This window comes from Triticum aestivum, chromosome 6A, assembly GCF_018294505.1.
Source record: "Triticum aestivum cultivar Chinese Spring chromosome 6A, IWGSC CS RefSeq v2.1, whole genome shotgun sequence".
In the NCBI taxonomy this organism is placed as follows: domain Eukaryota; kingdom Viridiplantae; phylum Streptophyta; class Magnoliopsida; order Poales; family Poaceae; genus Triticum; species Triticum aestivum.
Window position 1 is genome coordinate 400,835,002 of NC_057809.1, and position 23,865 is coordinate 400,858,866.

The window sequence follows — 23,865 nt, forward strand, 5'->3', positions numbered from 1 at the left end:
TAAATTATTGCTCCATTATATGTATCCTGTCTCTCTATTCAGAGCTATCCGGATAGGTGTCAAGCTTGCATCGACATAACCCTTTACGACGAACTCTTTTACCACCTCCATAATCGAGAAAATTCCTTAGTCCACTAGTTACTAAGGATAACTTTGACCGCTGTCCTGTGAGCCATTCTTGGATCACTCTTGTACCCCTTGACTGACTCATGGCAAGGCACACTTCAGGTGCGGTACACAGCATAGCATACTGAAGAGCCTACGTCTTAAGCATAGGGGACGACCTTCGTCCTTTCTCTCTATTCTGCCGTAGTCGAGCTTTAAGTCTTAACTTCGTACCTTACAACTCAGGCAAGAACTCCTTCTTTGACTAGTCCATCTTGAACACCTTCAAGATCATGTCAAGGTATGTGCTCATTTGAAAGTATTATTAAGCATTTTGATCTATCCTTATAGATCTTGATGCTCAATGTTCAAGTAGCTTAATCCAGGCTTTCCATTGAAAAACACCTTTCAAATAACCCTATATGCTTTCTAGAAATTCTACATCATTTCTGATCATCAATATGTCAACAACATATACTCATCAGAAATTCTATAGTGCTCCCACTCACTTCTTTGGAAATACAAGTTTCTCATAAACTTTGTACAAACCCAAAATCTTTGATCATCATCAAAGCATACATTCCAACTCCGAGATGCTCACTCCAGTCCTTAGAAGGATCGCTGGAGCTAGCATACCTTTTAGCATCCTTAGGATCGACAAAAACTTTCTGATTGTATTACATACAACCTTTCCTTACGAAAACTGGTAAGGAAACTCGTTTTGATATCCATCTGCCAGATTTCATAAATGCAGCTAATGCTAACATGAATCCGACGGACTTAAGCATCGCTACGTATGAGAAAATCTCATCGTAGTCAACTCCTTGAACTTGTGAAAAACTCTTCGCCACAAGTCGAGCTTCATAGATGGTGACATTACCATCCACGTCCGTCTTCTTCTTAAAGATCCATTTATCTCAATGGCTTGCCGATCATCGGGCAAGTCCACCAAAGTCCATGCTTTGTTCTGATACATGAATCCTATCTCGGATTTCATGGCTTCTAACCATTCGTCAGAATTTGGGCCCACCATCGCTTCTCCATAGCTCGTAGGCTCATTGTTGTCTAGCAACATGACTTCCAAGACAGGATTACGTACCACTCTGAAGTAGTACGCATCCTTGTCATCCTACGAGGTTTGGTAGTGACTTGATCCGAAGTTTCATGATCACTATCATAAGCTTCCACTTCAATTGGTGTAGGTGCCACAGGAACAACTCCCTGTGCCCTGTCACACACTAGTTGAAGAGACGGTTCAATAACCTCATCAAGTCTCCACCATCCTCCCACTCAACTCTTTCGAGAGAAACCTTTCCTCGAGAAAGGACCCAATTCTAGAAACAATTCATATTGCTTTCGGATCTGAATTAGGAGGTATACCCAACTGTTTTGGGTGTCCTATGAAGATGTATTTTATCCGCTTTGGGTTCGAGCTTATCAACCTGAAACTTTTTCATATAAGCGTCGCAGCCCCAAACTTTTAAGAAACGACAACTTAGGTTTCTCTAAACCATAATTCATACGGTGTCATCTCATCGGAATTACGTGGTGCCCTATTTAAAGTGAATGTGGTTGTCTCTAATGCCTATCCCATGAACGATAGTGGTAATTCGATAAGAGACATCATGGTACGCACCATATCCAATAGGGTGCAACTATGATGTTCGGACACACCATCACATTATGGTGTTCCAGGCGGTATTAATTGCGAAACAATTTCCACAATGTCTTAATTGTGTGCCAAAACTCGTAACTCAGATATTCATCTCTATGATCATATCATAGACATTTTATCCTCTTGTCACAATGATCTGCTACTTCACTCTGAAATTACTTGAACCATTCAATAATTCAGACATGTGTTTCATCAAGTAAATATTCTCAACATCTACTCGAATCATCTGTGAAGTAAGAACATAACGATATTCACTGCATACCTCAGCACTCATTGGACTGGACACATCAAAATGTGTTACTTCCAACAAGTTGCTATCTTGTTCCATCTTACTGAAAACGAGGCTTTTCAGTCATCTTGCCCATGTGGTATGATTTGCATATCTCAAGTGGTTCAAAATCAAGTGAGTCCAAATGATCCATCTATATGGAGTTTCTTCATGCGTAAACACCAATGGACATGGTTTGCATGTCTCAAACTTTTCAAAAACGAGTGAGTCCAAAGATCCATCAACATGGAGCTTCTTCATGCGTTTTACACCAATATGACTTACATGGCAGTGCCACAAGTAAGTGGTACTATCATTACTATCTTATATCTTTTGGCATGAAAATGTGTATCACTACGATCGAGATTCAATAAACCATTTATTTAGGTGCAAGACCATCGAAGGTATTATTCAAATAAATAGAGTAACCATTATTCTCCTTAAATGAATAACCGTATTGCGATAGACATAATGCAATCATGTCTATGCTCAACGCAAACACCAATCTCGGTGGTAGAGGGAGCGTGCGATGCTTGATCACATCAACCTTGGAAACACTTCCAACACATATCGTCAGCTCACCTTTAGCTAGTCTCCTTTTATTTCGTAGCTTTTTTTATTTCGAGTTACTAACACTTAGCAACTGAACTGGTATCTTAATACCCTGGTGCTACTAGGAGTACTAGTAAAGTACACATTAACATAATGTACATCCAATATACTTCTATCGACCTTGCCAGCCTTCTCATCCACCAAGTATCTAGGGTAATCTTGCTCCAGTGGTTGTTCCCCTTATTACAGAAGCACTTAGTCTCGGGTTTGGGTTTAACCTCGGGTTTCTTCATTAGAGCAGCAGCTGATTTGCCATTTCATGAAGTATCCCTTCTTGCCCTTGCCCTTCTTGAAACTAGTGGTTTTACTAACCATCAACGATTGATGCTCCCTTTTGATTTCTACTTTCGCGGAGTCAAACATCGCGAATATCTCAAGGATCATCATATATGTCCTTGATATATTATAGTTCATCACGAAGCTCTAGCAGCTTGGTGGTAATGACTTCGGAGGAACTATCACTATTTCATCTGGAAGATCAACTCCCACTTGATTCAAGTGATTGTTGCACTCAGACAATCTAAGCACAAGCTCAACAATTGAGCTTCTCTCCTTAGTTTGCAGGCTAATAAAATCGTCGGAGGTCTTATACCTCTTGACGTGGGCACGAGCCTGAAATCCCAATTTCAGCCCTCGAAACATCTCATATGTTCCGTGACATTTCGAAAACGTCTTTGGTGCCTCTACTTAAACCATTTAACTGAACTATCACGTAGTTATCAAAATGTGTATGTTCGATGTTCGAAACATCCACAAACGATGTTTGGGGTTCAGCACACTAAGCGGTGCATTAAGGACATAAGCTTTCTACTGATCGCATAATCGCTACTGTCAACTTTCAACTATATTTTCTCTAGGAACATATCTGAAACAGTAGAACTAAAGCGCGAGCTACGACATAATTTGCAAAAAGGTCTTTTGACTATGTTCAAGATAATTAAGTTCATCTTATGAACTCCCACTCAGATAGATATCCCTCTGGTCATCTAAGTGATTACATGATCCGAGTCAACTAGGCCGTGTCCGATCATCACGTGAGACGGACTAGTCATCATCGGTGAACATCTTCATGTTGATCGTATCTGCTATACGACTCATGCTCGACCTTTCGGTCTCCGTGTTTCGAGGCCATGTCTGTACATGCTAGGCTCGTCAAGTTAACCCTAAGTGTTTTCGCTGTGTAAAACTGTCTTACACCCGTTGTATGTGAACGTAAGAATCCATCACACCCGATCATCACGTGGTGCTTAGAAGCGACGAACTGTAGCAACGGTGCACAGTTCGGGGAGAACACTTCTTGAAATTGTTGTAAGGGATCATCTTATTTACTACCGTCGTTCTAAGCAAACAAGATGCATAAACATGATAAACATCACATGCAATCAAATAGAGTAGTGACATGATATGGCCAATATCATATAGCTCCTTTGATCTTCATCTTCGGGGCTCCATGATCATCTTGTCACCGGCATGACACCATGATCTCCATCATCATGATCTCCATCATCGTGTCTTCATGAAGTTGTCACGCCAACGACTACTTCTACTTCTATGACTAACGCGTTTAGCAATAAAGTAAAGTAGTTTACATGGCGTTCTTCAATGACACGCAGGTCATACAATAAATAAAGACAACTCCTATGGCTCCTGCCGGTTGTCATACTCATCGACATGCAAGTCACGAATCCTATTACAAGAACATGATCAATCTCATACATCACATATATCATTCATCACATCCTTTTGGCCATATCACATCACATAGCATACCCTGCAAAAACAAGTTAGACGTCCTCTAATTGTTGTTTGCATGTTTTACATGGCTGCTATGGGTTTCTAGCAAGAACGTTTCTTACCTACGCAAAACCACAACGTGATATGCCAATTGCTATTTACCCTTCATAAGGACCCTTTTCATCGAATCCGTTCCGACTAAAGTGGGAGAGACTGGCACCCGCTAGCCACCTTATGCACCAAGTGCATGTCAATCGGTGGAACCTGTCTCACGTAAGAGTACGTGTAAGGTCGGTCCGGGCCGCTTCATCCCACAATACCGTCGAAACAAGATTGGACTAGTAACGGTAAGCATATTGAACAAAATCAACGCCCACAACTACTTTGTGTTCTACTCGTGCAAAGAATCTACGCAATAGACCTAGCTCTAATACCACTGTTGGGGAACGTAGCAGAAATTCAAAATTTTCCTACGTGTCACCAAGATCTATCTATGGAGAGACCAGCAACGAGTAGAAGGAGAGTGCATCTACATACCCTTGTAGATCGCTAAGCGGAAACGTTCAAGTGAACGGGGTTGATGGAGTCGTTCTCGTCGTGATTCAAATCACCGATGATCAAGTGCCGAACGGACGGCACCTCCGCGTTCAACACACGTACAGCCCGGTGACGTCTCCCACGCCTTGATCCAGCAAGGAGAGAGGGAGAGGTTGAGGAAGACTCCATCCAACAGCAGCACAATGGCGTGGTGGTGATGGAGGAGCGTGGCAATCCAGCAGGGCTTCGCCAAGCACCATGGGAGAGGAGGAGTAGGGAGAGAGGTAGGGCTGCACCAAGAGGGATAGAACTCATGTGTATGGCAGCCCCAAACCTCATCTATATATAGGGGAAGGGGGGGCTGCGCCCCCTTTAGGGTTTCCCACCCCCAAGGGGTGCGGCCAGCCCTAGATGGCAAAGGGGAGGCGGCCAAGGAGGGAGAGGAGAGGGAGGCACACCAATATGGGCCTTAAGGCCCATCTGGACTAGGGTTTGCCCCCTCCCACTCTCCCTTGCGCCTTGCACCCTTGTGGGGGGCGCACCAGCCCTCCTAGGGGCTGGTCCCCTCCCACACTTGGCCCACGCAACCTTCTGGGGCAGGTGGCCCCACTTGGTGGACCCCCGGGACCCTCCCGGTGGTCCCGGTACATTACCGATATCGCCCGAAACTTTTCCGGTGACCAAAACAGGACTTCCCATATATAAATCTTTACCTCCGGACCATTCCGGAACTCCTCGTGACGTCCGGGATCTCATCCGGGACTCCGAACAACATTCGATAACCACATACAAACTTCCTTTATAGTCCGTGATGATCTCATCGGATGAACCACGATGTCAAGGACTTAATCAATCCCGTATTCAATTCCCTTTGTCTAGCGGTATTGTACTTGCCCGAGATTCGATCGTCGGTATACCGATACCTTGTTCAATCTCGTTACCGGCAAGTCTCTTTACTCGTTCCGTAACACATTATCCCGTGATCAACCCCTTGGTCACATTGTGCACATTATGATGATGTCCTACCGAGTGGGCCCAGAGATACCTCTCCGTTTACACGGAGTGACAAATCCCAGTCTCGATCCACATAAAACAATAGATACTTTCGGAGATACCTGTAGTGCACCTTTATAGTCACCCAGTTACGTTGTGACGTTTGATACACCCAAAGCACTCTTACGGTATCCAGGAGTTACACGCTCTCATGGTCGAAGGAAGAGATACTTGACATTGGCAAAGCTCTAGCAAATGAACTACACGATCTTTTGTGCTAGTCTTAGGATTGGGTCTTGTCCATCACATCATTCTCCTAATGATGTGATCCCGTTATCAACGACATCCAATGTCCATAGCCAGGAAACCATGACTATCTGTTGATCACAACGAGCTAGTCAACTAGAGGCTCACTAGGGACATATTGTGGTCTATGTATTCACACGTGTATTACGATTTCCGGATAATACAGTTATAGCATGAATAAAAGACTATTATCATGAACAAAGAAATATAATAATAACACTTTTATTATTGCCTCTAGGGCATATTTCCAACAGTCCTTTGGCTATGTCTGTCATCTTGTCCTTCATCACGGCCACATAGTCATTTCTTAATGCACTTGATATTTGTAGGTTCGTATCACAACTAAAGTAGGAGAAACAGACACCTGCCAGCCACCTTTATGCAAAACTAGCTGCATGTTAGTCGGTGGAACCGGTCTCATGTGCGTGGACATGTAAGGTTGGTCTGGGCCGCTTCATCCCACAATACCGCTGAATCAAAATAACACGTTGGTGGTAAGCAGTATGACTATCACTGCCCACAATTGATTGTGTTCTACTCGTGCATATCATCTACACATAGACCTGGCTCGGATGCCACTGTTGGGAAACGTTGCATGGAAAACAAAAAATTTCTACGCACACGCAAGATCTATCCATGGAGATGCATGGCAACGATAAGGGAGAGTGTGTCTACGTACCCTCGTAGACCGTAAGCGGGAGCGTTTAACAACGCGGTTGATGTAGTCGTACTCTTCGCGATCCGATCATGATCCAACTGATCTAGTGTTGAATGAACGGCACCTCCGAGTTTAGGACACATGCGGCTTGATGACGTCTCCTCCTTCTTGATCCAGCAAGCGGGACAGGATAAGTAGATAATATCACAACCAACACGATGGCGTGGTGGTGATGGTGGTGGTGGAGTACGACAGCGCTTCGCTAAGCATCGCCGGGATGAGGCGGTGGAAGTACGGAGTAACGGGAGAGAGAGGGGAGCCAAGGGCTTGGTATGTCCTCTTGGGGAGCCCCCTCCCCTCTATATATAGGTGGAGGGGGCGTGGGAAACAGCCCCTCAAAGCCCTAGGGCGCAGCTAAGGGGAAGAGGACTTGGACTCCAAGTCCAATCCTATTCCTAGTAGGACTCCTTTCTTTTTTGCCTTCCCTAGCCACTTGGGATTTTGAGGACTTGGTGCGCCTAGCCCAATAAGGCCAGGGCACCTCCCCGCAGCCCGTTCTAGCCCTTGGGTCGTGGTGGACCCACTTGTGGACTTCCGGACCCCTCCGGAATCCTCTGAAACCTTCTAGAAGCTTCCCAGCACAATACGAAAAAACTACACTTTTTTCGGAACCCAAAATATGACTTCCCATATATAAATCTTTACCTCTCGACCATTCCGAGACTCCTTGTGACGTCCGTGATCTCATCCGAGACTCCGAACAACATTTGATTACCACTCATTAAATATCCCAATACTAGTCTAGCATCAAAGAACGTTAAGCGTGTGACCCTGCGGGTTCGGGAATTATGTAGTCATGACCGAGACACCTCTCCGGTAAATAACCAATGGTGGGACCTAGATGCCCATATTTATTCTTACATATTCCACGGAGATCTTTATCAGTTGAATCGTTATGACAATATACGTAATTCCCTTTGTCCATCGGTATGTTACTAGCCCGAGATTCGATCGTCGGTATCTTCATACCTAGTTCAATCTCGTTACCGGCAAGTCTCTTTACTCGTTCCGTAATACATCACCTCGTGACTAACTCCTTAGTCATTTGCTTGCAAGCTTATGATGTGTATTACCGAGAGGGCCCAAAGATACCTCTCTGATACTCGGAGTGACAAATCCTAATCTCGATCTATACCAACTCACCAAACACCTTCGGAGATACCTGTAGAGCATCTTTATGATCACCCAGTCCAGTATCTGGAAGTTGCATAATCTCATAGTCGAAGGAATATGTATTTGACATGAAGAAAGCAATAGCAATAAACTGAACGATCAATATGCTAAGCTAACTGATGGGTCGTGTCCATCACATCATTCTCCTAATGATGTGATCCCGTTATCAAATGACAGCACATGTCTATGGTTAGGAAACCTTAACCATCTTTGATCAACAAGCTAGTCTAGTAGAGGCTTACTAAGGACACAGTATTTGTTTATGTATTCACACATGTATTTAGGTTTCTGATCAATACAATTCTAGCATGAATAATAAACCTTAATCATGAATAAGGAAATATAAAATAACAACTTTATTATTGCCTCTAGGGCATATTTCCTTCATTCACACCCCTATCCTCTTCTACAGACAGCAGATATAACCATTTGCTAAGTAGACACTTGTTCTTTACTTTGAGGTTTTCAATACCCAAGCCCCCTCGGTGTTTCAATCTACAAAGCATGTCCGACTTAGTCAGTAGGTATTTAGATTTATTCCTGTCACTTTGCAAAAAAATCACGCTCGATAAAAGTCAAACCTTTTTCATACCCCTACACGTACCTCAAAGATGGATAGCAGAAATATCGACATGCTTGTAAACATGTAATTAATAAGAATTAACGACCCCCGTAAGACATAAGTTTGCCCTTCCAACGACTTAGGTTTTCTCAAATCAATTTTCAATGCACTTTCATTCTTTATTGATCAACTTTTGGTCATGGATTGGGATCCCTAGATAACTAAAAGGTAGGGCTCCAAGTCCACATCTGAACAATTGTCTATAGTTTACCGGTTCCTCCTTGGCGCGCTCAAAACAGAACAATTCGCTTTTATGGAAATTTATTTCAACCTAGACAGTTGTTCGAAGAGACATAAAACCAACTTCATATTTTTAGCTTTTGCCATACCATGTTTCATGAAAATAATTGTATCGTCAACATATTGTAGTATTGACACACTTCATCCACAAGATGTGGAATGAGCCCACCTACCTGACCGCCCTTCTTGGCTATACCAATGAGGATCACCAGCATATCAGCAACAACATTGAACAAGATAGGAGACATTGGATCCCCCCTGCCGCGGTCCCTTCTGCATCTGAAATAATGACCTATATCATCAAATAACTTAATTATGAACAAAATTGCCCTGACAGATGCATACTTAAAAATTGCCATGGTATTGTAATTAATATTGCGATGTTTTTATGATAAAATTGCCATGTGTGTAAAATAACACAAATTATGAGCCAAAAATGTCATGGAAAATGCATATTAAAATTTGCCATGGTTATTTTAATTAAAATTGTCATGCTTTGTGTAAGAAAATTGCCATGGGCATAATTTTTTTTGATGAATATGCTTTTCATAAAGAAAGTACACATCATGGGAAATTTTAGGTTTTAGTTTCTTTCGAAAAAAAAACATGGCAAATTTTTGATGTTCCCGTGGGGCATTGTAATTTAGGCATTTGGTTCTCTAAAAAACATGGCTAATTTATGTATTCCAAAATATAGAAGATAAATTTGCCACATGATTAATAATTGATAATGTCATTGTAGAGACAATTTGCCATGGTATCTACATACAAAAGCCATGGTGAATGCAAAAAAAATTGTCGTGGTCAAATAAAAAAACAGAATACCTACATTTTTGCCCAATAGATGTGTAGATAAACGTACTTTCTCTCCATGGTTTGATCGGGTGAAGAATTTCAATTTGTCTGTTGGTGATGACTTACCAGTTTGGATGCTTGATCCTTCTGGTATCTACTCTCTTAAGTCTCTCTATAAAATGATTAATTTTGGAGGTGCGACCTCTGACCTGAAAGATTGTATTTGGAAAATTAAAAGTTCCACCTAACATTCACATTTTTCTTTGACTTGTGGTGCATAGTAAGAGTTTAACCAGGGACAATCTTTGCTAAGCGTTGACATGTAGCTGATATTACGCGTCTTCTATAATGAACCCGAAACTATACAACATCTATTTTTCGACTGCATTGTTATAGGACATATCTGGTCTATAGTCCCTGATATCATCAACATACTTGTTCCTTGTTCTTTTTCCTCTTTGCATTCCATTTAGAAAGCAAATAAAATCGGTGATGTAGTTAATTTTGTCACATCTGCTACCTTGTGAGGTTTATGGCTTTTCCGAAATGAATTTGTCTTTGAGGGTCGAAAATGGCGAAGCTTGCGTTGCATCTCGGACTGGCAGGTTCGCTAATAAGCTAATGGGAGGTTTTGTGCTCCGACAGTCAAGTTGCGCTACGCCTCCAATGCATAAGGTTACTTGATCGTTGCCGAGGGGACCTTCTTGGGATTGTTTGGTCCAGTAATGTGTAGGGAGTTCGATAGGCTCTTTTTGCTGTGCCAAATGGTATTCATGTTGAATGCCTATCTATCTGGCTTTAAAACTCGGTAACTTGTAATAATCCATTGCAGCTACTTTCTGGTTTCGGCAGAGAGTTGTGAAACATTTTGATTGATATTGCCTTGGCTTTAGTAAAAGTTGTGATGGGGAGAGGGGGAACCCTTTTGATTTTCATTTTAAAAAGAGCAATGCTAGAGCTACGTAAAAAGTTCTACGTAATTAACATAACAAATCAGGTGGATGAATATGATTGGAGGTAAGAGGAAGGACGGGCCTACCTCTTGAAAATCAAGGAGGAAGAGGTTTAGTTGTCAGATAGTTTACGTAAAATGGTACGTAGCTCTTCATAAATGTAGGATTTCCATTTAAAAAATATGGATAATGGGTGATGGGAGACAGAGTTGAGGCGTTTACGACGGCCCGCCTATATTTCACAGAAAAAATCGTGCGTTGACGTGGCTAATTTGTGCTGACCCAAGACTCGTGCAAAATCCAATGGTCCACGAAACGTTTGCCCCAATTCCGTAAAATTTGGAAAAGCCGAGATAGATTGTTTTTTTCCTTATTTTTTGGTAACAGAGTTTAACATTTGCATCACATCCCCCCATTGGGATTGCGTTAAAATTGTAACAAGATAGCACGATACTGACTCCACTGCTTGATCGATTTTCTTCACCGGGACAGCTAACTAAATTTTCCATAACAGCCAACTACCGACGAGCTTGCGATCAAAAAACTACTATAAAACTACTACAATTCGGGTTAGGGTTCCAAAAAACTACCGAATTTTATTTTTTCGCTAATAACTACCAAGTCCGAGGTCGGTTGTTTCAAAAAACCCAAAACGCCGAGTCCTTATCAGTTGATTATGATTATGACAATTGGGGCCCACACGTAAGATAACCATTTGTTTGACCGTTTACTTTGACCATTAACTTACATGTAGGTCCCATCTGTAAATTTTCTAAAAGTAATCAGGTCCCTGTAAGTTTTCTAAAAAAAGCAATCAGGTCCCTATGAGTTTTCAATCAGGTCCCTACATGTTTTTGCAAAAAAAGCAATCAGGTCCCTCCTCCCGATCCAGAGGAGCCGCGTCGCCAGGACCTCGATCCCGAGCGCTCTGCCCGAACGCCGCCTCCCCCGGCCGGCAAGCCGTGCCTGCAGTGGCCGGATTGACGCCGTGCATCTCCTGCGCCGGCGAGCCGGGCCCGCAGCGCCGTTCCTCTCTTGCGGCCGCCGCCACGCCTTGCCTTGCATGCGACCGCCGCCTCACCCTGCCTCCCTGTGGCCGCCGTGCTTGCCTCCCCGCGGCCGCTGCCCTGCCTTGCCTCGAGTCACGCCTGCAGCGGCCGGATCCACTCTGTTCCTCGCCTGCGGCCACCGCCACGCCCTGCCTCGCCTGCGGTGGCAGAGGTGCGCACTCCAGCAGCGGGGCAGGTATGCCTCCTCGTCGCCAACTCCACCACCAAGCTTTGGCGAGCACCTCCCACGATCATGGGGAGGCTGGGGAGGGGAGGGAGTGTGGTCGCCGGCTCGGGAGGAGAGGGGAGGATCGCCGGCTCGAGAGACACCGGGGAGAGAAGAGAAGAGACAGAGAGGAAGAAGAAAGAGAAGAGGAAGAGGAAAATGACATGTGGGCCCCATATGTCAGTTAACAGTCAAACAAACGGTCAAACAGATGGTTGATTTAGGTGCGGGCCCAACCTGTCATAATCGTGATCAATTGTGAAACACTCAACATTTTGGGTTTTTTAAAACAACCGATCCCGAACTTGGTAGTTATCAGTGAAAAAAATAAAATCCAGTAGTTTTTTAAAACCCTAACCCGAATTGTAGTAGTTTTATGCTATTTACTCTCAAAAAACACAAATGGAAAACCACACAACACAAGAGACAAGATAACTCGGGATCACGACCGCGAACTCGCAAGATGACTGGCCGCGTGGGGCCGTCCCCTCAGCTCCTTCAGTATCCGTCGGAGTTGCCTCCGCGGCCGTAGCCGCCGTCACGCCGCCCGCCGTACCCCCTGCCACCGCCGTAGCGTCCGCCTCCGTAACCGCGGCCACCGCCGTAGCCGTCATCCCCGTAGCCATCGTCGCGGCGCTGGCCATACCCGCCACCACCGCCGTACCTGCCACCGCCTCCGCCACCGCCGCCACCGTACCTGCCGCCACCCCCGCCGCCGTACCCGCGGGACTGGGCCTCGTTGACGACGATGCTGCGACCATCGAGCTCCTTACCGTTCATCCCCTCGATGGCGTCCTGCATCGCCTGCTCGCTGGAGAAGCTGACGAACCCGAAGCCGCGGGACCTCCCCGTCTCGCGATCGTTGATGATCTGCACGCGCCATGCATGGTCGAGTCGGAAAGCAAAGCAGCAAACAATATCGACAAGCGCGAGAAGGATGGGCGTGCGGCGGACCTTGGCGTCGAGGATCTCGCCGAAGGAGCTGAAAGCAGCCTCGAGGCCGCGGTCGTCGGTGTTCCAGGACAGGCTGCCGACGAAGCAGCGGTACTCGGCACCGTCCGCATCTGCCATTCCCGCGGGAACCTCACACGAACCAAGCGTACCGGATGGAGAGAAGAAGACAACCCACTACACTCTGCGAGAGCAATGAGAGGAAGGCGCCGCGCGCGGCCGAGCTTTATAGCGACGTTGACGCGCCCTCCGGATCGCGTCCAGCTGACACCGATCATATGGCAGAATACCAACATAGTGACGACATACATATAGCAAACTGAACCATGGTGTCGACATTGTAGATCGTCAAATAAGAACGCTCTCTAAAACCAGCTCATATTGTGAGGCTACGTTCACACACTAACGTCACTACCCATGGAACCCATGGAAGGCGCAAGGAGGGTTCGCTACCATAGAGAGCAAAATGTCAATGGGCTCAAACAGTTTCTCATGCCTGTTGTGCTCAAGGCGATGCATGTAAATCTCACAAGAAATCGACTTGTGGAAATTATCATAGTGGTGGAAGATAGCATAGATTTTTATGCGCTTGATATTCTGAAGAGCTTTATTCTCAAGTTCAACCATAAAGACTTGCATACCACCCCTTAGAAAACCAGTGCTTGCACAAGCAGTTAATTTTTTTTAACACAGTACCTCCTCCATTGCTAAATATATATTAAAAAAATAGAGATTTCAATGCAGACTGCTTTTTATTTGAAAAGGAGAATGTACCCTGGCCTTGGCCTCTACGTCTGGAAGATGCATGCAGCTATTTTATTAATTATTCATAAAGACCTTACAAAGTAATATATCAGTACGTCTGAAGCCATCGTCTAGGCAACATCTGTTGCTACTCCTATCCCCTTGATGAAGGGGTGCCAAATGTCCGAGCCTAATACCAAACAGACATAGCACCAAAGTCTAACATCTAAAGCCGGATGCCCCAGCCTAGCAACATACCCGGACTGGGTCACACACCGGTCTAGCACACTCACAGTGGGCACCACATGCGCACATTGCAAGGCTCGTCACCACCGTCTTCCATCGATCTATCTTCAGAGCAGAAACTGACGCATCAATCATGCCAGGCCTCTCTGCCATCGACGCCATCACAACGCCAGATAGTGTCATCCTCCTGCCCTCCTATCCACTCTTTAATATTTGCTGATGATTTGTTGGCTTGTGGAAAAGCTAATGTACATGAGGCATCTACTATCTCCAATATTTTACATCAGTTTTGTTAGCATTCGGGTCAGCTCCTCAATTGAAACAAATCTGCCATTCTTTTTAGTAAAAAATGTGTCTTTGCAGGCTAAACAAGATCTCAAGCAATTTTTTCAGGTGCCAGACTTGGATGCCAACATCATTCATCTTGGTCATCCACTCATCCTGCCTGCAAAAGAGAGATCTGCAGCCTACAACTTTGTTTATGATAAATTCAAATCCAAACTTTCAGCTTACAAGGCGAACAGACTCTCCCATGTTGCAAGACTCACTCTTATTAAATCTGTTTTTGCCTCCATACCTGTGTATTATATGTCTAATATTCTTTTTCCTAAGAAGTTCCTAGGAAAGCTCACTGCGATTATAAAAAACTTTTGGTGGACAGGTGTAAGAGATGAACCTACTACAAAAAGCTTGTGCCTAAGGGCATGGGCAGACATTTGCGTTGAGAAGAAAATTGACGGCTTAGACATCAGGAACTTGCAGGCAATCAACCAAGGACTTATTCTTTCAACGGCATGGAGGTTGGCAAAAGAACCACATAGCCAGATGGCTTTGGTCCTCAAGGCTAAGTATCACCATGAAACGTCCATTTGGAGAGTCAAAGCAAACAAGCCAAAATCAGCTTTCTAGGCTGTAATACTAAAGGTGAAGCCTCTCTTAATTTCAGCCTCTACCTATCAGATTATAGATGGTAATAGTTCTGTGTGGAGTTCTCCTTGGTTTTCGAGATGGAAAGGAATTTATGATCATCTAATTATACAAGAGCAATCTTTTGTCTATCCTGCTATTGTTAGAGATCTTTGGTTGCCAAATCAAAAAGCTTGAAATGCGGATCTAATTAATTCTTTGTTCTCTCCTAAGATAGCTAATGATATTCTTCAGATCCTATAGTTGTTGCTGCTGGACAAGATGCCTTGATTTGGAAACTAACACCTGCAGGAAATTTCTCCTCCAAGAGTGCATATAAGCATTGCTTCAACAACCTTGACCTACCAGCTAGACAGCGACCGAAAGAGGTTCATCCTCAGATCGTTGCTCTTCTTAATCAAGTTTGGCAGGACAAACTCATGGCGCCGCGACATTTGCTTGGAGACTTCTTAGGAGAGCGCTTCCTACAGGTAAGAGAGCAAGTAAATTCTCTAAACACATAAATGAAAACTGCTCCAGGTGTGGCAAGACAGAGGATGAAATGCACATGTTTTTTCTTTGCCCTTTCTCTAAGGCAGCCTGGTTTTGCTCACCTTGGTTTATTAAAACGGAAATCCTTGCTGCTGTTAACCATTGTATTCCTATCATGATCCGAACTTTGCTTAACTCTGGCCATCCACAAATTAATCCTTCTAGCTTGTATACTTTTCTGTGGTGCCTGTTGAAATCTCGAAATGATGCTCTCTTTGCTAGGAAATTTTGCAGGCCCTTTCAGGTGTATGCAGCAGCAAACACAATCATACAAGGAACCAAATTAGGAGAAATCCCTGCTGAAGCTCATGCTATGCATTGCTTATAGGACCAACTGGTGCAGCCGACAATACAAAATCCACGCTCTTTTTCAGGCAACACAATCTTTTGTGATGCTGCGTGGGAAATACATCCAGCTCACACTCCTAAACAGGCAAGAATTGGAGTCTTCATTCAGGTTCAGAATAATGATCGAACCCATCAACTTCACATTGCAGCTATGTCTCCTATGGCTTCTTCTCCTCTTCAAGCTGAGACTTTTGGTCTCATGCTTGCAACCAGGCTGGTGGAAATACTCAATGTTTAGGAACCACATTTCTTTACGGATTGTTCAGTGCTAGTTTCGGCAGTAAAATCGACGGACATTCTCTCTGCTCCAGGTCCATGGGACAACAGACCACTGCTTGCACAGATACAAAACAGTCCTTCTTTTCAGAGTGGCAAAGTTGCTCACATTAGCAGGGGAAACAATGTCAAGGCGCATCATCTTGCACGCCTAGCTTTGAAAGTTCAAAACAGCCATGTACTGTTTCGTTGCTTATGTCTTCATGCAGGACTTTGTTCAACTAGGGATTCCCTCTCTGTATCCAGCGTGCTTCCTTTCACGCTTGTCTCTGTAAAATGCTCCTAAGTTAATGAAATCTTTATGTTCAAAAAAAGGGGCCCTAAGCCGGACTGTTAACTTGAGGGGTGTTGGTATCTTTTAATGCTCCAGGCAGTTTGAACTGCCGTGGTTTAGCTAACAAAAAATAAACTGACGTAGTTACCCAAACAAGACACAGCCTCGCATAAAATTGCATTTCTATTTTTTATTCTTTTTTGCAGGCAGCGTTGCCATTGTATTGCTTGCGTGACCAACATTGAAGATATGAAACAGATAATGTTCGAACTGCTAATATTTCGGATTTCATCACGATTCAATCACATGGTAAAAAATCTGGAAACAGCAAACCAATCTCTCTCTGTGTACTTACGTGAAGCCTTACAAAACCACCTAACGAACACTTCACTGTTTGCTCATGTAAGCAGAACTCAAGTCAGTGCTAAATTTCAGCCCCGAACAAGAAACCTCCCAGGTTAAATCTGACAAAACATCCTATTAATTCCCCTTCATCATGGAATGGTGATTCAGTTCAGACTGCACCGCATAGCTCGAAGATTGCTAGGAAGATAGACATTTCTTCAGAAAACCTCTTGGAAGTACCAGGAAACAGCCGTAGCTTCAGAAGCAACGCATGGAAGAAGACTAACCGTCAACTGATCAAATGTGATCTTCAGTTTCCTCCTTGAGACATTCCACGGGTAACCTAAAACTTAAGCAAAACATAGCCTGCAACAAAAATCGAACATCACAAAAAGTACAGGCAAGGTTTACCATGTGTCCATAATCAACGTAAAGTGGCAAAACTAGTACTGGTGGCCAAAAAGATAAAGTCGCACAGATGATTTTGGAACAATCTATCCATGCTTCATGTCTAAATAAAGCTCATCATCTCCTCCTATCCATGTATTCCATTCATCACAGAAATATATCATAGTACTGTTTAAAGACCATTCCTCATGAGCAGTTTTGGTCTGGGTCTTACCCTGTGCTCAAATTCGGAGAAAGGGGAAAAGAGGGGGAAATGCATGTGCTAAGATCAACAAAACAAAACAAAGCACACACAAAATTTTGCAGACAACTAGTATGAATCTTTTACTAGATAATCTACCTTGTTAGGTGCAACATCACGAACCCTATGGAATATTGGTTCTGCTATCTTGGCATTCAGTTTATTTTGTGCTTCCTGCAAAGAGGGGAAGAGCTGTCAAAAATAATGCAGACACCTCGTAACACAGATATGAGCATATGGAAACTGTCAATACTGTTGTGCAGTATGGACCTATGGTACGATCAAATGGAAAATTTATCATTTACTGAGAAATAACCAACAAGGATAGACTTACACATAATATCGATTCTTCAGTTTCACTCGAACGGATGAAACAATAACAGTGGATCCAAGGTAATGACCCTTTCCAGTATCTCTTTTGAATAAGACCACTAAAACAATCTGCAGAATAGATATACAAATAATGAAACTAAAACATAGAGCAACTATGTCTGTAACTGTTAAATAATATAAAATCAATTCCACCAAATATTAACAATAGAACAGCTACATGCTTGTTACTTACAGGCAGCAAACAAAAGATATTTTACACAGGAGGGAAATCCTATCACAAGGGGGAAAAAACTTATGTTCCCAATGGGCTGAACTGGAATGTGCATACTGGGCAGGATCAGGATCTAAGAAGTGAATGTGGCTGGCAGGTTGAGAGATTTTCCAGAAGCAGATATGTTATGTTTATGTAGGGAGCCAGTTTATCACAACCATATTCACAATGTACGATTATAGCGTTGGAGTTCAGAAGGCAGGGGAAAAGTTCATCTAAGAGGTGATATAATTTAAGTTTTTAGCAAAAGTGATTAATGCATACGAAACAAATAGTGCTGTGCAGAAATGCTACGATTTTTTTTACAAGAGAGAACATTACCGAGAAACTGCAGTGCAGAAGCAGGGAGATTCATTAATACATGGTCAATGTGCTCCCAAGGCTTGACAGGTAGTGGCCCTGAGCTTTTAACTTTCTTATTGTTCCTCTTTTTTGTTTGACTGGCATCTTCTTGGCCGGCAACATCACCTATAGGAAGCATAACACTGTAACTCTACCACAAGAAACATAATAGCTAAACTTGCCATACTTATCAAGCTGGTAACCTCACTCATACGGCAGTTTCAGTTAACATAAACTACCAGGCTATAAACACTTTGAGAAATAAGAAGGCAAATAGACTTCTAGCGACATTCTTACAGAGTACAGACATTACATACAATGAAGTTACCTTCGCTAGAGGTTTCTTGACGCCTTTTGGCACTAGTGCTTACCATGGAGGAGCCATCCAAACTCCCTTGCCAGGTCTCTTGTACATCTATTATACAGTAGCCTTATTGTGAGTTGAGCAAAAAAATCACCATAAACTACAGAGGGGGAGGGGGGGAGGAGGTGTAGAAAGTACCATTATGATTTCCATTTGGTGTAGGGTGTTCATTACCAGAAACGATTTCTTCAGAACAACGATTAGCAGCAGCAAATTGACACTCGGACTTAGTTTCTGGGTCAGGTACTGCCATTAAACTTTGCATGAATACTCTAGCATCCATGTTATATGTGAAGATATAATCCTCCACCTTGTTAATCTTTGCATTTGTCTTCAGATAATGAATACTGTCTGGATTTAAATCATTTGCATATACAACACATCCTTTCTGTCTGGCTGGGATAGAAAATGGGCCAATACCAGCAAACATGTCACAGATAACATCTCCTTTCTTGAAAAGGGAAACCAATCTGATGTGTTCATGCTCAAGTCTCGAATTCCAGTAGACCAAACCATAGTCAAGTCTAAATGTAGCACCATACTGTTTAACTTCAGTCACCATATCCTTTTTCCCTGCTAGAATCTCAAACTTTGGGACTCTAAATTCATTTGAAATTGCCCCAACTTTATTAACCACTGTTTGAATCCTTGGATAATTTTTCTACATATAAGCATAACAGAAAATGTTAGCTGAATAATAGAAGTAGGCAGGCTATTCTAGAATGTTCTGAATCGTTCTAGATGACCACATGTTCATTACACTGTTTTTACAGTGCCTACTGCTTTACAGGTCTGGTGACAACCTTTTTAGCCTATTTATCGTGTGAAAGTTGCATCCTCAGCTCATATGCTGAAAATGAGTAAACATTTAAGAGCAGTATAGAGGTTAAAGAGGCCACTTATATGAAGTATATGCTGAAAATGAGTAAGCATTTAGGAGCAGTAAAGGTAAAAGTAAAGTATGAGCAGGACCTTCCACTTTGTGATCCCTCCGTTCCTTTATATAAGGTGTGTTTGTTTTTTCAAAAGTCAAACGAGCACATGTTTGACCGAGTTATTAGAAAAATATATCAATATCCACAACAGAAAATTTATATCATTTGATCAATCATGAAAAGTAGTTTCATATTTTACCTATTAGGTATTGCAGATGTTGTTGTTTTATTCTATAATCTTGGTCAAACATTCAAATTGTTGACTTGCACGGAAATCAATACACTTTATATTCTGGAACGGAGGAAGTATGAAGTAATAAAGTACGTAAATGCAACAGAATGCTAGGTCAATTTTTTTTGCACATTACAACTTTACAAGTAGTGCTACTCGAGATGTGTTGTCCTTATACAGTCAGAGGTAAATTCGAGCTGTAGTTCATGTACATGAATAAGCACTTTGCTCCAAATTAAGTGTCCCTGATTGTAGGAATTAGTATAAGAGCGAATTACTCAGGAATAAAAATAGGACAAGCAGGCTTACATCATAGATAACCTTTGCTATGACATCTTTGTATGCTAGCAAGTCATCAGGTATGTTTAAGTGAGCAACATGGCCTGCAAAATTCATACAAAGCACTATTAGTAACAAGATCAAACAAAAAATGAAACAACAGAAAGGAAGCATCATGAAGTAAAGTTTATTATACTTAACAATTGTTTCAAAAGAAGAGGGCACCTCTACTCCTTCAGGCAATATTTGCTTCAGAATATGGTCTGCGCAAAATAAAAAGATAAGCATCTAACCAAAGACATGAAGCACATTTACTGGGTAAATTAACTCTTGCAAGATTAAATCCTAAACTATAAAGAGTAGGGTTATTAGCAGTATTCCTGATTCTTGATGAGCAAGCCAGAATGTTCAAAAAGTGCTTGATTTCAATTAATAAGAAAATTAATTTACCATCTGCACTTGTAGAAAAATGACATGCAGGAACACAATAGATCACGACTAAGGAGCACACCACAACAAAATTATAGGTATCAGATGACCTAGAACAGAAGAGAAACTTACCAGCACTAAAGTAAGAATAACCAAGAGTCAACATGTAAGGTACAACATCAACGCTGCACAGTTGCTTCAAGGAATTGTGAACCTGCTCCGGAATGTCGGACAAATCTACATATACCAGATATAATGGACGTAAGATTCTTCGATGGAAGCATAAAAGAAGAGAAATGTTAATACATTTAGGACATGTTTGGTTACTGCTTTTGTAAGGTAATCTGATTACAGCATTATTAAGAGATACCGTGATATCATGTTTGGTTCGGTTGCTCTGTAATCTAATAACATGGTATCAATTCCCAGCCCAATACAAATCTGATTCCGCCAGAAATCCTCCGTAACAGAAAACGTTACAGGCTACAACTATCTCCTCTCCATATTCCCATCTCCTCACACACGAACAATGTCGCCATGGCCAAAGCGTGACTGGAGGATCAGGCCATCGGCGACTAGGCGCTCGAACCGATTCTCACCTCTGGACAGCCATGCATCACCACGCTCTGGGGTTCAGGAATTCGAGGCCCTGCGAGTGGCAGCCGGTCATGCTCCTGTTCAGCTGGCACAGCGCCCCTCTTCGACCACAACGTGATGCCCTCAGCTCAGCCATCAGCCTTGATGAAAGGCCGCGGTGTCGGGCATCACCGGTGGTGACTTCTCACCACCTCGGGCCAGCAGCCATATCACCAGCGTTCAACTCTGTATGGCCACCCCATCATCGCCACTAACGTCGAGTATGACCTCTACGTACTCATTCTCCTCCTCCCTCAACCGCATGCTCCACCTGCTCGCACTACTTCACTGCCACCTCCAGCAGATGAGTTTTTTTTTTCCGACCTGTCCAGCAGATGAGCTCATACACTGCAAACTCCGGTATTTATTGCCGTTACAGTAGGTTAGCAAACATATTTCGATTTTTGCCCATTACGTTTACATTAACAGTGTAAACTCATTGCGTTTACGTTAGAGTTACCAATCTGGAACCAAACATGTCCTTAAGTTTCTCGTTTGACAACAAGAACCCAACAAGCGCAACAAAGTTACAGCAGTAGCAATGGAGACATGGGCGACCAAACGGGTTTAACAAGTCGATTTTCTTTTAGGTATTAATTAACAAGTCGAAATACTTGCTATAGTATTGAAGCTTTGACGGTAACTAGAAGTTCTTGGTCAATTCACAGAAGCAGGTTTGATGTCATTTTTATAGTCTAACAAACAACAGACAAGCACCTCACAAGTTTAAAAATCTGCTTGGTTCCAGGTGGTGGTTAAGGCATACCTGGGTTCTGGATCTTCTCCGACAGCACCACGAGTCTGTTCTTGTCACTCCCAGGGTCCTCAACTACAGGCTTGACCCGCGGCATGTCCAGTAGGGACCTGGAAGCAGGGGGGCAAAGAAAATTCAGCTCTCCGCTACTGCTCCGATACGGCTACTGCTGCTAAACACGACGGCTACTTGGAGCCCTCAAGATGCTGTGCTATCCTCCAGCTGGGATCATTAGATTATAGAGTGAGCGGCGGGTGTTACCCGGAGCGAAGCAGGCGGGTGACGGCGGAGGCGAGCTCGCGGGGGATGCGGAGCGCCCAGAGCTGCAGCTGCTGCTCGAACTTGCTCTCGTCCAGCTTCTCCATTGCCGCCCACCCAGACACGCGCCCTCCTTTCCCTGAGGTTTCTAGGGTTTTGGACGCGGGGTGGGGGGATGAGAGACGGCGGTCGGTGGGACTGAAGGCAGAACTCGCTCTCGACCGGAGTCGTGTGGGTTAGGAAGCTTAATGGGCTGGATGAAGCATTACTCGGCCCAACGCATTTTTAGTTTTTTGTTTTTCTAGACAAACATTTTTAGTTCGCCACTTCGGCGGACGCATGACGCGGTGGTTGCCAACCACGCGTTTTTGGACCAGCTCGTTGGGCCAGTCCTGCGTCGGTTCCCACCGTTTTCGGTTTTGGGAAGGTCCTATTCCTATAACTTTCCCTGGACAGGTTTCCATTTTTTATCTTTTTTCCTTTTTATTGAATTCCCCGTGATTCTTTCTGATTTTTTACTATTTTCCATTTTAAAATTCGAGTATATTTTTAAAACTTTGAAAAAAATAGTTAGGTTCGCAAATAATTTTGAATTTGTGAATATTTCGCAAATCCATTAGCGTTTTTATATGCAAACGTTTTTGGAAATCACGAATATTTTTTCAAATTAGTTAATTGTTAGAAGTTGAAGACATTCCTAAAAATAGGAAACATTATTTTAAATTAAAAATATATAATAGATTTTTTAAATTCAGAGACATTTTTTAATTAGTGAATATTTATCAAATCAACTATTATTTTTGAACTCATAAACATTTCTTACATTTTGAGAATTCTTAAAATTTGGGGATATTTTCAAATTCAAGAATGTTTTTTAATTCAAAAACACATATTCAAATTCGTTATTTTTTGAATTAGCAAACATGTTTTAGCTTAATTATATATATACTTTGAATTCACAATAGATTTTTCGAAATTGTGAAGATCTTTTCAAATTCATGAACATTTAAAAACTTGTTTTTTAATTAAAAATATTTTTCAAATTCATGAACATTTTCTAAAAATCATGAGTGCTTTCTAAAACCATGTACTTTTTCCTTCAAAAAGGAACTTTTGAAAATAATAATATTGCACATTTTAAATACTTTTTGAAAATAAAACCTATTTTTATACTTTTTCCATGAAATTAAAAAAGGGGGCAAAAAAGACGAGGATAATATCTAAGCTTTTTTAGACAATCTCGCAAAGCTTTATTAAATCGTCTCAATGGTTATGATACGTCTCCAGCGTATCTATAATTTTTTATTGTTCCATGCTATTATATTATCTGTTTTGGATATTTAATGGGCTTTAATATGTTTTTTTATATTTTTGGGGGACTAACCTATTAACCGGAGGCCCAGTGCCAGTTTCTGTTTTTTTTTTCTATTTTAGTGTTTCGCAGAAAAGGAATATCAAACGAAATTCAAACGGAACGAAACCTTCGCGAGGATCTTTCTTGGAACAAACGCAAAACAGGAGAATTGGAGTGGAAGTCTGGAAGTCCGCGAGGCGGCCACGAGATAGGAGGGCGAGTCCCCCACCCTTGTGGGCCCCACGGAGCTCCACCGACGTATTTCTTTCGCCTATATATACTCTTATACCCTAAAAACATCAGGGGAAGCCACGGAACCACCTTTCCACCGCCGCAACCTTCCGCACGCGTGAGATCCCATCTGAGGCCTTTTCCGGCGAT

The 23,865-nt window shown here is 42.8% G+C and overlaps 2 protein-coding genes across 3 annotated transcripts; both read right to left on the reverse strand.

The window, feature by feature from the left end:
- Positions 1-11,087: 11,087 nt before the first annotated feature.
- On the reverse strand, positions 11,088-13,216 carry LOC123130667 (glycine-rich RNA-binding protein-like). The gene is made up of 2 exons (XM_044550498.1): positions 12,961-13,216; positions 11,088-12,876 (listed from the first exon to the last, which is right to left on the reverse strand). The coding sequence occupies exons 1-2, from the start codon at positions 13,075-13,077 to the stop codon at positions 12,505-12,507; spliced, it is 489 nt and encodes a 162-aa protein (XP_044406433.1). The 5' UTR covers positions 13,078-13,216; the 3' UTR covers positions 11,088-12,504.
- A 3,337-nt stretch (positions 13,217-16,553) lies between these two features.
- LOC123127651 (tRNA (guanine(37)-N1)-methyltransferase) lies at positions 16,554-22,364 on the reverse strand. Of its 2 annotated transcripts, XM_044547415.1 has the most exons (12): positions 22,134-22,364; positions 21,885-21,982; positions 20,615-20,719; positions 20,254-20,316; positions 20,084-20,157; positions 18,746-19,268; positions 18,572-18,658; positions 18,223-18,369; positions 17,632-17,738; positions 17,397-17,471; positions 16,936-17,014; positions 16,554-16,846 (listed from the first exon to the last, which is right to left on the reverse strand). In XM_044547415.1, exons 1-11 carry the CDS (start codon positions 22,235-22,237, stop codon positions 16,946-16,948), a joined length of 1,452 nt encoding a protein of 483 aa, XP_044403350.1. In that variant the 5' UTR covers positions 22,238-22,364; the 3' UTR covers positions 16,554-16,846; positions 16,936-16,945. The 2 variants fall into 2 exon arrangements, with proteins under 2 accessions (XP_044403350.1, XP_044403349.1); XM_044547414.1 differs by having other exon boundaries at positions 16,554-17,014.
- Positions 22,365-23,865: the final 1,501 nt, after the last annotated feature.

Excerpts from the sequence above, each read along its gene's own strand:
- LOC123127651 (XM_044547415.1), bottom strand. The coding sequence starts at position 22,237 with ATGGAGAAGCTGGACGAGAGCAAGTTCGAGCAGCAGCTGCAGCTCTGG. Across the intron at positions 20,720-21,884 it reads GGAGAAGATCCAGAACCCAG|ATTTGTCCGACATTCCGGAG; the intron begins GTATGCCTTAAC and ends TGGTATATGTAG. Across the intron at positions 17,015-17,396 it reads GTGATGTTGCACCTAACAAG|GCTATGTTTTGCTTAAGTTT; the intron begins GTAGATTATCTA and ends TTTTTGTTGCAG.
- LOC123130667 (XM_044550498.1), bottom strand. The coding sequence starts at position 13,077 with ATGGCAGATGCGGACGGTGCCGAGTACCGCTGCTTCGTCGGCAGCCTG. Across the intron at positions 12,877-12,960 it reads GCGAGATCCTCGACGCCAAG|ATCATCAACGATCGCGAGAC; the intron begins GTCCGCCGCACG and ends TGGCGCGTGCAG.